The sequence below is a fragment of the Pectinophora gossypiella genome, chromosome 9, assembly GCF_024362695.1.
Source record: "Pectinophora gossypiella chromosome 9, ilPecGoss1.1, whole genome shotgun sequence".
Classification (NCBI taxonomy): Eukaryota; Metazoa; Arthropoda; class Insecta; order Lepidoptera; family Gelechiidae; genus Pectinophora; species Pectinophora gossypiella.
Genome location: NC_065412.1, coordinates 12,717,691 through 12,733,760, shown reverse-complemented (window position 1 = coordinate 12,733,760; position 16,070 = coordinate 12,717,691). Strand labels below are relative to the sequence as shown.

General features: G+C 37.7%; 1 protein-coding gene across 2 annotated transcripts in view; it reads left to right on the top strand.

Moving 5' to 3' along the window:
- The window catches only part of LOC126369627 (sodium- and chloride-dependent glycine transporter 1-like), a 42,876-nt gene that overhangs the window by 6,441 nt on the left and 20,365 nt on the right, over window positions 1-16,070 (top strand). Inside the window, exons 1-3 of one of the 2 annotated variants that reach the window (XM_050014136.1) lie at window positions 9,657-9,730; window positions 15,113-15,269; window positions 15,696-15,974. In XM_050014136.1, coding sequence (XP_049870093.1) covers window positions 9,692-9,730; window positions 15,113-15,269; window positions 15,696-15,974 — 475 coding nt within the window. In that variant the 5' untranslated portion in view covers window positions 9,657-9,691. Of the gene's footprint in view, window positions 1-9,656; window positions 9,731-15,112; window positions 15,270-15,695; window positions 15,975-16,070 lie in introns of those variants that run through there. The other variant, XM_050014137.1, reaches the window with a different exon arrangement.

Here is a 16,070-nt window from a genome sequence, read left to right as displayed (position 1 = left end):
AGAGGTCCCTTGTTCAAATCCCGGTGGGGATAAATCACAAAAATCACTTTGTTATCCCTAGTTTGGTTGGGAAATTACAGGCTGATCAGCTGATTGTCCGAAAGTAACATGATCCGTGCTTCGGAAGGCACGTTAAGCCGTTGGTCCTGGCAACTATTTAACGATGTAAGTAAGTCAGGGGCCTTTAGCAGCTCAATAATAACCCTGACACCAGAGTTGATGAGGTTGGTAGTCCACCTCACAACCCACACGAAAGAAGAATACTGTAAATTGTTTCTAAAGATTTTTATTTGTATCGATCTACTCAGCCTGTAGTAGGTATCCACCAATGCTGGGCTATACATAGGCCTCCTCTCTTTCACGCCATGAGACTTGCAGCGAACCGGAAAGGATTTCCGGTCCTGTGCAAGTCTCACTATTGCTTTGGCGTACCTCACAATATCATCCGACCATCGGGTTGGTGGTTTGTATATTGCAATATACTTTGTATACTTCAGTATATTTCAATATACTTACGTAAGTTATTATGTTTTACTTGTACTTCAATAAAAATAAATTCACTATTCCACTGAGGGACTTTCCAGGCTAAGTTCCCCAAATATACTGTTAAAAAAGCTAAAAATATCATGAATTTTGCGACGGAAAATTCCACTTGATATCAACTCAGAATCATGGTCGGAATCATCCCACAAAGTTTTCGTTACGATGTCACTAACATCCTACACGAGGGTCTTTTCAAGATTGGCTTTATAAGCCATATGCGAGCACATGAACGTCGGAGTTGAAGCAGTCGCCGTAGCCGAAAATGGCTGGATCACATCAAATCATTGTAGCTGTGGCATCTTCTAAATTTTTTTTTTCAAATAATTCATTATAAAACAGGAAAAAAAAAACTAGATAAAGGTTAACCAGTTAGCGATACCAACTGCGCAATTCATAAAGTTTACGTGAGTAAAGATTTTTGGAAGGGCGAGCCAGCGAGACCAGCAAGGGTTAGCACAGACCGAGCGGGAAAATGCTCGCGCAGACTCGGACGTTCTCTTGAGTGCTTGAGTATTGAATATAGAATTAACAATAATTCCGCCCCGCATAAATTAGTTTTGGTCGCTGAGCTAAATTTACCTCACCGCCTCTGGGTCAAACTTTAGCCTATGACCGTAATAAAATTGCGTAATATCACAATTGAGTGCATACGTCGCCAACAAACTGCACTGTTTGGCGACATATTTAGCTTTAAGTAACTTTTTTTGCTTTAAGTAACAGCCTCCGTGGTCTAGTGGTTAGAGCGTTACGCTCACGATCTGGAGGTCCGGGTTCGATTCCCGATGGGGACACTGTCGAAATCACTTTGTGAGACTGTCCTTTGTTTGGTAAGGACTTCTCAGGCTTGAATCACCTGATTGTCCGAAAAAGTAAGATGATTCCGTGCTTCGGAGGGCACGTTAAGCCGTTGGTCTCGGCTATTAGCCGTAAAAACACCTCCACCAACCCGCAGTGGAGCAGCGTGGTAGAGTATGCTCCATACCCCCTCCGGTTGATTGAGGGGAGGCCTGTGCCCAGCAGTGGGACGTATATAGGCAGTTTATGTTATGTTATGTTAACTTTTTTTGAACGATCTCCGTGGTCCAGTGGTTGTGCGTTGGGCTCACGATCCGGAGGTCCCGGGTACGATTCCCAGTGGGGACATATCACAAAAATTACTTTGTGGTCCCTAGCTTGGTTAGGACATTACTGGCTGATCACTAGATTGTCCGAAAGTAAGATGATCCGTGCTTCGGAAGGCACGTTAAGCCGTTTGTTCCTGGTTACTACTTACTGATGTAAGTAAGTAGTCGTTACATGAGCCATGTCAGGGGCCTTTGGCGGCTCAATAGTAACCCCTGACACCAGGGTTGATGGGGTTGGTACTCCACCTCACAACCCACACGATAGAAGAAGAAGTAACTTTTTTTTACAATTTCTACTTTAATAAAAAAAAGCCGCTGAGAAGTAAATGAGAGCGCGCGCGGACTACCTCGTTTGCACAAAGTAAGCGTAAGATTTTGTTTTGAGTGTCCAAGGTGTGGCTCGATGCAGCTTTAGTCGACGAGCGGCTACTCGTACAATATTATTTATTTATTTATTCAATTTTACAACTATCATTACAGGTTATACCTAATGCGACAGTGTATCTTATATAATATTGTGTAACTTATAATAACTTATAAATACGATCTTAATTCAACTAAACATTATAACAAATTACAAACAATATTGTCCTTGTGAATTTACTCTGAGAGATTATGTTTGAACAATATGGCACTTTAGGAGTTAAGAAAAGTTCATGTTTCAGTGTGATATCAGATAATTCTGCTCGGGTGGAAAATATTCGCGTTGCGCCATCGCAAGCTGTTTTTGTGAATGATTTTGCACTTTATGGTAAGGTTATTTTTCAGTGTTATTAAAAAGCGACCGTGTGGCCACTGCTCTCGGTGTACGCGGACCCTAACAGACGTCCCCTGGGCCGATCGCGCAATCATACCCAAATTTTGATGAGATTTATTGTCAAGATTCCCAACAAGTTAGCCAAAGGGAAATTAAGTTTGTAAAACTTCGGACTTGTTACAAATGTACCACTTTTATCGGTTTACATGCTACGAAAATGGCCTTGTAATTCTTTGGTTGCTTTTTTATTTTAGGGCTGTGTAGCCATAATGGAATGACTTAAACTTTAGCTCTATTTATTTATTTAAAACATTAACTTTAATCTAAAAATACATGTGACATTAAATTCTTTAAACTTGTTTTTTTAATTGGTTTTTTTTATCTTTTTATTTTCTTATCATTTCATTTCTTTAAAGTAGGTACCTTCTCTGTCTGTCTGTTCCTGGGTTTTGATCAATCTACTTACATATTATTATATTATCAAGTTTCATCCAATTCACTCCATGGTTTAGCCGTGAAAAGTCAACACACAGACAGAGTTGCATAAGAAAATGGGTATAAGTAAATAAGTAAGTAAAATGTTTATTTTTCATAAAAAAAATACAGAAAATTTTGGTACAATAAATATAATATAAAATAGACTTAGACCTTAGCCAACCAAGACGCAATGCGTTTTGGCTCCATTAAATAAGTCACATTAATTTCATATTGTGGTATGTAATATGGATGTAGTGTGTTTTGATCTGAAATAAACACATTTTATTTATTACTTTTGCGATGAGGCTTTCTATACGTAAATTTACTTCCGTTGTTATAAATCACAACGACATGCCACACATCGCAACGCCATTGCACCATTGCGCTGCATCGTGGGAACACAACATTACAATACATATTATATTATATGCATTGAAGAAAGGTTGAGCGCCGAATAACGTTTTTAATAAACCAAGTTAAACCACAATCTGGTTGCATCAGAGCACAGATAAAATAAAGTCTTCTCTCCTAGGATGTATATTTAGCCTGAGGTCTGAAGTCCGCAGTAGTGCTTGGAACATTCATTATTTAAACCAAATTGATTGCCTCAGTTGCCAGTGTTGTGGCTTGACGTGTCTGAAGTCTCGGGTTCAGTTCGTGTTTGTGAAATTATTATTTAGAAAAAAGGAAATTTTGACATAGTAAAACTAATGGGTAAAGCGAAGTCTTAATATTCAGTAAGTCTATTGGGAAGAAAATTCTATTCTATAAACTACTCGGTAAGACTACTGAGAATAGGGGGAAATTACTTATGTTAAAAAGACGAATTTAATGCTTACTTACACAAAATAACAATAGAAAAAAGAATATGTATAAAAAGTAAGTAGGCTGTAGTAGTAAAAGTAAATACCCTGGAAGTTTTGAATAATGTCGAAGAAGCTTGTTTCTGATAAAGTTTATTATATAAAATGGAAATACATGTTTTCTTTCTATCTTTCTAAAAGAAGAGTACATACTTGCAGGCTTACAAGTTCGTAAGTTCGGTGACACACAGGGTTATTATTCACGCATAAGCAATAAGCAAAGTTTGCAACAGCTTTTGAATAGCTTCCGAGCTGAAATTGTTACTATTTAAACTTTAAATATGCCCACAAAATCGGTGTCTGTAAAATTTTCCCAGAAGTCGAGAGAAGTTTCAATTAATTAATATTGCAGGCTGTATTTCCATTTCCAATACTTAACTAACGAACTCGTCTGTCAAATGTCTTTTATCTATGAATCACATTTTGAACAAGACACTTCGGTAGGGTTGGCACTTACAATTTAAATAAATATCGAGATAACTTTTTTAAAACTTTCCTAGCAAATAAACACGGTTATATTAAACTTTATTTTTAAATTATAAAAGAAATACCTATTGGCCCCGATTCCTGCAGACACCTCCTTCACGCCGACACCTACTCGTCATTTTCTTATCCACTTAAAAGAAAAGGGACAAACGATTAACAACTGCTAATTTTAAAATTTAGAATGAATAACCAGGGCGAATAAAATAGGCGTCTCGCTGGTATGTAACACGTTTGACGTGTGCTATCAACTAAAAACTGTCAGGTTATTGGCCCATATATAAGTTTGGGAGGGTTTTTAAAATTCCTGCCTAAAATTGGCGTGTGTTTCATGAATTGTACCTATGCCTGTCGATTCCCCGTCCCTTTCCTTTTCGGCGGATAAGAAAATAAAAGGTATAAGTTAAAATAAAGTTAGGTGGTGTCTACAGGAATCAGCACCATTATTAGGTGAAATTAATTATTATCTCACTGTTTGAGTTGTGTTATCGTTAAGGACAATCTTTTCCCCTCACGTGAAAGCAGAACTTTACCCACGAGCTTGCACAAAACTGCAAATTACTTGTAATAAATAAAATAAAAATATTGAATTTTCCGCGGAAGTATCTACCAGGCATGATAAAAAATCTGTAATTTAAATTAATTAGGTATTGATTTTCTTATCTACTGAAAAAGAAAGAGACGGGTGATTGACAGCTGTTAATTTTATAATGGATGACTGAATAACATAGGCAAATCGGTAAAATTCCGCGGTTGTAAAATTTTTATAAATTTGTATGTACAAACTAATTAACGACTGTATATAGGATTCAGAATTAAAGGATAGTTTGCTGCCACATCGCAATTTTTAAATCAGTGGTTATAAAATATAATTTTGCAGTGCTGTTATATTTATTGATTTCATTTATTTGATGTAAGCGTCCCGTGGAGTTCTCGCCGCGGTATCTCTCCGCCGTGAAAGTAGCCTTGGTTACAATAAAGTGATAGAACTATTAACACGTTCACTGTGTATGAACCACATATGGAGCAATAAATTTGAAACTCACACGTGCATGTTCCATATGTGGGGCACATTTTTTTTTGCCATATATCTATGTACATAAATTCCAATGTGTTTATCGAAAAATAACTTTGTACGTGAGGGGTTGATATCTAATTTAACACTTTCAAGGACAGAACGTCTACGGACGTTCCGAGTTCAAGGTGTCATACTACCTATTATGAACCATCAATGACCCATGGTCTCTGTCCGTGAAAGGGTTAAAGGAGAAAGAGTAGGCAATAGTCAACTTCTATTTATAGGTAGTCAGCTAAAGGGCTAAAGGTCAATTTCGGTACCTACAATTCAGTAATCATAGTGCTGTCCGAAACTCCAGGCCGATGCAAAGCTGCCAGCACTCGCGATATCCATAATGGATGTTAATTTACATTAATTTAAATTTACATTTATCCCATCTCCACCAATTTCCATCGCAGTTGATCGAGATATACCTATTATGTCTTGTATTTTTTTTTACTTAATCTAGACTTTATGTCAAATTACTAGGTATATTGCGGCCGTTACTAACTGAGTCAACGTGTTTCCAATTGTCTTTATAAGTTTATCTCGCTCGCACTCGATAAGGGAGAGAAAGGACATACTTACTACTGTTATATCTATTACCTATATGCGTAGGTTACTCCATTTGTTTGTCTGTTTTTTTTTTTTTGCTAATATGTAAACCCAAATAAGTCATATCGTTCTTTTAAAATACGAATAAAATCACGTGTCACGCATGTTAGGGAAAAAAACAAACTTATCGATTTCGACAAAATTTATTGAATCGATTGATAATTTTATGACGTTGAGCATGTTAGCTCTGCAGGTATAGATATATTGTATGTAGATGAAGGTATTTTGTATGGATTAAGACCTGAAATCTGAATCAAATAAAAGATAATTTCTTTTCTTCTTTTACTTTCCATTCCCAGAGAAGGACTTAGTGCACTCATCGTGTTAACGGAAGTCGAACATAGTCGTTGCCCTGTTAAATAAGTAGGTACCTACGTAGTCCAAATAAATTGCAAAGGATCATGTTTGCAAATTGCAAATAATTTTTTGTACTAACGGCTAATAGGAGGGGATAAAAGATGTTTTCATTTGCATAATGAAGGTCCCTGCTACCATTTTTTCAATGACTTCTTTTGACGTTGTCTTAGCGATTTTATCTCTCTGTATTCAATAGCGCCGGTATAATAGAAGGAATTTCTTTACTCTTTCAACGAGTGCTCTCAACTAAGAAAAGTCCTTGGTTCTGATTTGTTGCTTTTATTTTCATTATTTATTACGTTCGTCTCCATGGGACAATAGATAGATACTGCCCGTGGCGGTCTTGGGTTATTGATTTTACGGTTATCAAGTCGAATTTGACAACCAAATTCAGAAATTCATTTCTTTAAGAGATTAATCGTGTTACTTATTTATTAAAAGACCTACATCTCTCTCTCTCTCTTTGAGGAAGACCTAGAAGGACGTACATTTACCAAATTGGAAATCTCCTTAGAAAAGGTTAAGTACGATCTACTCTGAACCGGCGTACGTATATGAAACGATTGGTGAACGTGGAGGAAGCAAGAGAAGTGTGTCAGGATAGAAGTAAATGGAATTCCATAGTGGGAAATAGGCGTGAGTTTATGTATGTACTTATTTATTAAGAGGAAAACCTACAACAAGTCACGTTGTAGATTTGCTTGTGATGGAATGAACTTCCTACTTGGGCAGAGAAATAAATGAGGAGCGCTGAAGGCTCTCACCCGGTACAAAATTTAAGACAACACGCCTAAGGGTGTTGGGCGTGAATTTCGGCTAAGGGCGTCATCTGAGAGGATTATATTTGAAGGAATTAATTGACTTTCGTGGGCCCAAAGCGGTAAGCGCAGCGGAAGTCGTTGACCACCGACGGCGGTGTCTCGGTGACGGGGTCTTGAAGCGTTTGTTGGCGCGAACTCATTCGGAGTATAGCATACTACACTATGTTCACTTCAATCTCTAACTTCGGAAGGCACGTTAAGCCGTTGGTCCCTGTTACTTCTTACACTGATGTAAGTGTGTAGTCGTTACAAGAGCCATGTCAGGAGCCTTTGGCGGCTCAGTAATAACCTTGACATCAGAGTTGACAAGGTTGGTATTCCACCTCACAACTCACACCATAAAAAGAAGAATTCCTAACGAAACGATAAAATCTTTTTGTTTTACTTTAAATAATTGTTATCACGATTGATATCGGAAACACGTTTTGTGCTGTACTTACTAATCAATTAATTAATAAGCACTGCATTATTCGAATAAGGATAATCTTCATAAGCTGTAGATATATTAGTACTTACTATTAACTATAATGTATTAAAACCGCATCGGTGCTCTAGTGGTTAGAGCGTTGGGCTCACGATCTGGAGGTCCGGGTTCGATATCCTATGGGACATTGTTGGAATCACTTTGGGAGACTGTTCTTTGTTTGGTAAGGACATGCACGCTTGTATCGCCTGATTGTCCGAAAAAGTAAGATGATGTCGTTCTTCGGAAGGCACGCAGTGGTGCAGCTTGATGGCTCATAACCACTCCGGTTGACTGAGGGGAGGCCTCTGCCCAGCAGTATGACGTACACACGCTGTTTACGCTATGTTACTATTTGTAGTTAACTACGTAATTTCATTGTTTTAAGTTTACGCGGTTATTATCATAATTAAAACACATAATAACGGGTTCTTACCGCGTTTAAATGGGGATATGAGACTCCCGATATTTCGACACTGTTGCAAGTGCCATGATCACGGGATGACTGATGTCATCCCGTGATCATGGCACTTGGTAAGAACCCGTTATTATGTGTTTTAATTACGTAATTTCATTCGCTCGGCAAAAAACTGGTTTCAGTACATTTGTTTCTCAGAAATATCTCAAGGACACAGAGTTCAAGTAACTTGTAGATTATATTAATCAATGATGTCAAATAATTCACTGTTAGGATTTCTATAGCTGAGATAAGATAGCTAATGTTAATAATGATATATCGTAACATGAAACATATAGATTATTTTTCTATTTGTTTATCGGTAAAGAGTTTTTAGATAAGGGAAAACGAGTGATGAAATATTGAGCACTGATTTTGCTTGTTTCGTGGATATTGTCACGTTTATTTCACCGTTGTCACTCTACCGCTTATCTCGTTTAATCCGCAGCCCCCCCACCCTTAAGTAACTTGGAAGCCCAGTTAAGATGCATTCGCAACGCTTAGACTATTACACTGGACACCATTTTGTTCTCATGTTTATTTTATTCCTTGAAAACTGCGAAATGTCCTAAATAAAATTTTACCCCCTCTTTGATGAGTTTGGGGCAGATTTCCAAAAAAATACAAACAAACATAAACTTACGCCGATTTCCCACCGGGGTAAGCAAAGTCTATAGAATTCCAATTGCTTCGATCCTGACACACTTCTCTTGCTTCCTCCACATTCATCAATCGCTTCATACATGCACGCCGGTTCAGAGTAGATCGTACTAAACCTTTTCTAAGGACATTTCCAAAAAATGATGCATGTTTTTTCACCTTTAGGGAAGTAAGAATATTTTTGATTTAATTTTCTCTTTGTGAGTTTCTCTAAGCACATGTGAGTGCTATATAAAACAAAAATCATTTGACAATACTGATGTTGTTAGAAACATGAGAGGGAATAAGAATAAATGAAACAACGAATAAACACTATTGCTCACACAAACACTGCACAGGTAAAAGGAAAAACATAAACTAAAAGTGGGCAAAAGTGGCCAAAAGTGGCCTTATCAGACTTACAGTTTAAAAATATCCTAATAAGGTACGTATGTACTCCAAGGATATTTTTACCTACCTCTCCGGTTGATTGAGAGGAGGCCTGTGCCCTGCAGTGGGACGTATATAGGCTTTTTATGTAATGCTCCGTGGGGTTCAATTTATTTTTGTCCTTATTAGTCATTATTGACTAATAATAAAGTATATTATCCTCTCTACCAGTTGCAGTGCTCTATACTTGCTTTTGTATGTTTATAGCACCATGTGCGAGCACATGGTCGCATAAAACATTTCATTTTCATATTTTTTATCGAATTTGATCTAGCATGAAAAAATTACGGACAGACAGAATTATATTCGCATTTATAATATCAAGTAGGTATGGTATCGATAAACATTTTTTATCGTTCTGTGAGGCGATAAAAACGCATTGATAATGTTTTTCGATTCCGCCTCACTACCATTTGTGTTTTGTCTTCGGGCAAATGTTGGTCGTACTGTATGGATTTGTATGTACAGAAAAACAATACATACTCAGTTGTTCGAGTGAGTGCTTTGTGCCCATGTCATGAGCTTAGTTTGGGAATTTTGGACATTTCAGAACATTGAGAGCGAACTCCAAAAGTGACTACTGAAATGGCTACTAGTAATCATGTTGTGAACGGTGATGAGAAGGTATTTTTTCTTATTTTTTTGTTATAAAGTTTATGAATGGTCCGTTCGAAATTCGAACCATATTATTTATGTTATCAGGAAAGAGAAAACCGGCTTCGTGCAATATATCGTAACAGTAGCCAACATGTCAATTACAATTTATTGATTTTTCTTGATTTTTATAAATTTTATTAGAATATTATGTAAGAAAAAACGCAAGATATCTATTAAGTGTTAGTGAAACTCGCTGACAAGTTGTTTAGAACTAATTGGACAAACAGAAACACACGATTAGCTACTTGTTTAACACTTTCAAGGACAGAACGTCTAATGACGTTCCGATTCCAAGGTGTCATACTATCTATTATGAACCATCAATGTCCCATGGTCTGTGCCCGTGAAAGGGTTAATTAGGGATGAAAATAAAAGTTTAAAAACTAAAACGCAACTACGGAAAATCACGCTCTAAAAATATGAAACAAGAAATTAAGTAAATTTGTTTTCCTGAAATTCTTCCGATTGGTAATCCTTAAAAAATAAATGTGGTTTTCTCTTCACGGGTTTGAACGTCAGACAGGCAGTCGCTTCTGTAAAAACCGTACCTGTCAAATCGTAAGGTTAGGTGAGCGAACCCTATGAAAAACGGGATAATGCTAGGGAGATGATGGTGAATTGGTTTAGGCCCGTGATGGACTCGAACCAGCGTCCTTAAAGAAAGCGTACGTGTGCGTTTTGCCAACTGAGCTTACACGGCGCACCTAAAACTCAGCTGAAGTACATAACTGAAGTGAGGGTTAAGATTAAGTCTTAAGTTAATGTAGAGACAAGATGTGAACAGTTTACAAGTGAGTCGTTAAGTGTACCTTCATAGAGGTAATGGTCGTATCGTTAAACTTAGTGCACTAACAACAGTAACTTAACACGAAATACACTTAGGGTTGTCACAATATGGAAAATGTAAAAATTCAGAGAAAAATATTTTTACACAGTCAGGTTTTCAGTTTTTATACTTATATTATTTTGGGGCCTTAGTTATTAGGATAACGTGTTTCCGATACGTGTTTTATGCAAGATGTGGAGATAAAACCTACTCGCAAAATGTCTGAGCAATCATGTTATCAATTATTCGTAATAATTATCGTGTAAATACAAGGAAACCCGCAAGTATAAGCTAGAGATATGCCCAACAATACCCAACTACCATTTGGAAAAAAATATTTTTGTAATCAATTTATGTGCTCTATAAGGCGCGAAGTTGAATTTAGCGTCACGTCACATAGTCTATAATCAAACGGACTATCAAGACGTCTAGTGACATCGAATTTGTGACACAGGTGGTTTAGAAGTTAGGTTGGAACAGACGTACGTATAGCGGTCAAATACATAACCCTCCTTTTTGCCGTAGTCGGGTAAAAAAGCAACACAGAATTAATTATACACCTTTGCCTACTTCGTCGGTGATACCGGCATGATGCTCCCAGACCCCAGTCGCATCATCAACAAAATGTATGCAGGTGGCTCCTGCCGTTTTGTAAGTTGCGCAAACAACAACAGACCGTATGTGAGATGCGTTATTTTTTTACATTTGCATACGGTGGCGCCAGCCATGGTGTCCTAGTGAGGCAGAGCCCTTCGAGTACTCTCCAGAGATAGACTGACTCCCATATTCTAAGATGTTAACTCTACTCTTCCTCCACTCCTCGACTTGAGGATTTTACACACTGGAGTCCAGCATACTGCCAACAAAAAAGAATACGAAATTAATAACGTTATGACTTACTGGAGTAAACTCGACTTAAGGTTGAGGTTGGTTGAAGTTGATGTCAGTGGCAATAATAACCCTGACACCAAGGCTGATGAGGTTGGTAATCCACCTCATAACCCACACGATAAGAAGAAGGTTGAGGCGCCATCTAAGAATACCAGTTCTGAGCTGAGTTCGAGGAAGGTCTTGAGGTTGCCTCAATTGAGGACGTATCTAATGAAGGTTTGAGTGAACAACTTGGAATACGGGCGTTAGTTACCGCGGTAACCGAAGTCAACGCGGTTAAAGTCACAGGAAGTCATTTAATTTTCAGCGAAGATAACTTTTCTATAATCCTGATTTTATTTGGCATTCGTTGTCAAACAATGGACCTCTTAATAAACGCAGGTTATGCCAAGTTTGTGTTCTGAGAGTTACTGCTAGTTCCGACCAACTTCTGTGGAGTATTCAAATAGACGAATCGAAGGAAAACTTGCTTCTATTCACTCGATGCAGAGTCAGAATTTACATTTAAATGGAAACGATTATTCCCTTGTTTGAAGGGATTAAATTTTAGTTCTCGTTGTTTCCGTGGCCGTAGTAAATTTTGGAAGTACCTAGATTTAGGGAAATATTTGCTTAAGACTTTCCAGTAGGTATCATAAGAGATATGGTACAATAGATTAAATAGAATAGATCAGTTTGATATGTTAGAGATCGATGATCTTCGAGCACTGTACAGCTAGCAAAACATTTGAAGAAGTTGCAGTACCTAACACAATATATTTATCCTAGAGTAACACAGGAAAAGAGTGGATAGTGGATACGCAGACATTCCCCAAAATCACACAAATTGGCCACGGGCTAACTCGATCTATATAAAACGGAGGTCCGTGTTGTATATGTTTTACGATAACCTGACCGAAATTATTCGCCAGAACAATAAAATCTTTTTAACGAAGAATACCAAGAAGCTTGCAAAATGTCAAAGAATTGGTCGAAAAGAAACAAATCATTGACAGAACATATTAAATGTGACAAGTAATAAATATTGCAGTCTTTAAATATTTAGTAGAATTTTCACATTATAGATTATAATGGACCTGAAACGCGCAAAATCAGAAAGCATCAAATCAGGAAGTGTAAATGGGTCTGTTGGTGGTACAGCTAAGGTCAGCATGGGTCAATATCCGTTCTACGTAGTTCGAACTCGTTTGAGTTTATGTCACCGCAACGTCTCATCGTTATTAACTTATGAGGACCTAGACTCAAACCTTTAGGCTGCGTTTCCGTTGACGCGGAGCTGTGCGGAGATGAGCGGAGATGTGCGGATTTGACCAATCACAGCGTTCGACAGAGCAAAAAACAAAGACGCACTGTCACTCTCTCCCTCACGGTGATTGGTCGATTCCTGCACACCTCCGCTCTTCTCCGCCCAGCTCCAGTTCAATGGAAACGCAGCCTTAGTAAAGGGCAATGCTCATAATGTATGACCGAAAACCCCAAAACTGGATCGGATCACGACGCCACCTATGCGAATCGATGAGTTACAATGAGTTATTGAATCAGTAAAAGTAACTCTGATTCAATCCTTAAGGGGTTTAGAAGTTGTGCAACACAATGTAAAAAAATATACTCGAAATGTATGGACGCTATATCCAAATCATCGTCGATCGCGGAAGTATTACTGCCAATTGGCGAGTTATAATGAGTTGAAATCCCGTGGATTCAATCAATGTTACTGGCATTGATTTTATAACACATAATTACTCATCAATTAGCACTATTTTCAGGTTGATTGAATAACTTTAACCTTTCTGGGTTCTTTTTGAGCCTTGTTCAATAAATAAATCAAAGGAAGTGTCGCAAATTTGGAAGTAGGTACCAGTTTTCATCAATGTTTGCGTTGATTGCTTCACTCTGAAACTAGAGAGAAATATAAAAAGTACCAATTTGATTCCGCTGTCATCCTGGTATTTGGTAAAAATTACCACGGCGATTGAAGTTTAGTTGGTGTTTCTTGCATGGGCGGCACGGGTTCTAAATCGACAGTTGTGAGTTAGTCTAATGTCGGTTAAGGGTGTAGAGACCCTAGTCTAGTTGCTATCCATTACCTAGATGGCGAACGTATAGCGGATTCAGAGTAAAACGTAAATAAATTAGTCTTTTTCTCATTTATCGTTATTTCCGAGGCTTCATTTTATTTGTGTCACAAGAGGTAAAATAATAAGGTCACATCACTAATTTAAGAGCCAAGCTCTTGTCGGTGTAGCATGCACGATTGCTACTTTAATAATAAGGTATTGTTTTTAAATTATTGATTAAATATACATTCCCATACAAACGTATTTATTTAGGTTCTGTATTTTTTAATAAAGTAGTTTGTAATATTAATAAATAAAAAGGACATTTAAATAGGAAGTTGTCAATAGCTTCAAACCCAGAGTAAGCCTGAAGAAAATAGAGTTTATATGTTTTATTGTTTGGAGGTTCTCTAGACCTTCAAGTGTAGTTACACTTAGGTACGCTATCTACCTCTATTGTCGCCGAAAATTATATAGTGAAGGTTCCAACACCGTTAAAAATTTGTAAATTATTATACCGAAGATAAATGATTCCGTGATTCTGAGTTAATATCAGGTGGAAAATGCGGGCAAAAAAGTTTTTGAAGTGGACATTGATTTTCCTCAGTATCTCGATTAGATATTTTTGATAAAAAAACTGCTTCAACTGCAAATCTCTATTTATCGAAACCCATAAACGTGTTGATTAGAAACGATTGTGTACGATAATCCTTCCAGTGTACCTACTTATTACTATCCTTAGATATAAATATTAAACGATAATATTGTTACGTTTACATTATTAGCATACCAATATCAATGGTGTTGTTAACTAAGTAACAGTTTTATTAATAATTAGCTGTTCGCACGCGACTTCATGCGCTAAATTTTATGGGTCTGACATCAAGAATGACAAAGTTTCATACAGATTTTCAACCCCTTTTTTACTCTTTAGGGATTGAATCTCACAAAATACCGTCTTAATGAACATCTACATCCGGAAAAGATCCCCCATTCAACATTTGAGACTCTAAGCGTTTGTAGTTTCTGAGATTTCGTGATGAGTGAGCCAGTAAGCGAACTTTCGCTTATATATATATATACTAGCTTTTTGCTCCGGAGTCGCTCGCGGTAAATTCGGGGTTCCCCTTTCCTAATGTACTAATTATTAGCTTCCTACTTTGAAAACTGCGAAAAGTCACATATTACATCCCCTCTTTGAAGAGGTTGCGGGCAGATTTCCAAAAAAAAGATACTTATGTTTATTAATTAACCGGATGGGTGTATGGATCATACTTTATCATGCTGCTCCAGTGTGGGTTGGAGATGTTTGGATTTCCCTTTGCAGATCTTTATCATATATACTACCTACATTGATTAGCATAGATATTTCCCCCCTCTCTCTCTCTCTTTCTCTCTCTTTTTATCTCTGTTTCTAATCTGCATTACTTCCACGTGGTGGTGGGATTTCTGGTGTTTTGTTCCCATTTTTGAAGAAACATTGCAAGAACATTGCGTTTTGATGACGTCTCCACCTTGTTTTCAGTCTTCTTCGTCATGGATCACCCGGCTTATATCACTCAACTTTTTTTCCAGTTTGCTCGTAACAGTTATCTCGGTCCACTAGATGAGCCCGCTCCTACCAGAGCGTCATGGGGTCGACCACTAGAGTTTATACTGGCTTGTCTGGGCTACGCAGTTGGCTTGGGAAACGTCTGGAGGTTCCCTTACTTGTGCTACAGAAATGGCGGAGGTGAGTCAACAAAAACCCTTTTCTGAATTTACTGCCTCAAAAAATTGACTACAATTTACCAGTAACGGCTTATCCAGAACCTTATCTGAGAGATAATAAAACTGTATCAGTCACGCCATCTGGTTCACAGATAGAGGATATCAGACAGTTTATCATCAAGCAGGTTCTTAGGTGTATACTGTTACATTTTGACTTTTTAGCGTCTAAATAACTAATGTGAAATTAAAACCTTTCATTTTTTGGATGCATCTTCGCACGAATTTGACTCGTGCGTACATGTACAAAAGCCCACGGTGCTGCGTTCCCAATCTTCCAAGAATAAACGCGTCCACTGGGCGCGCGATTTTCAAAGTGGATCAGTGTTACGCGTCTAACGTGTGACCGGTCTGAGACGCCATTAGATTTACTAAACCTTTTGTTTTACAGGAGCCTTTCTCATCCCATTCTTCCTGATGTTGGTCTTCATAGGCCTGCCACTATTCTATCTTGAATTATACATCGGACAGTACACTGGAATGGGACCTTTGGACGCCTTCACAGCCATATCCCCATTTTTCACTGGACTTGGATATTGTACTATGGTCGTCATATCAATTGTATCCATCTACTACATGGTTATTGTGGCGTGGACCCTCTTCTACACTATTGTCTCCATTGCTGGTTATCTCGACTGGGGCTCGTGTTTTAACGATTATAATACCGACTGTAAGTATTATGCATACTTCCTTTGCAAGCTTCAAATATATACATGCTATGGTATTCTGTACTCTTTGATCCTGACACACTTATGCTTAAATGCAA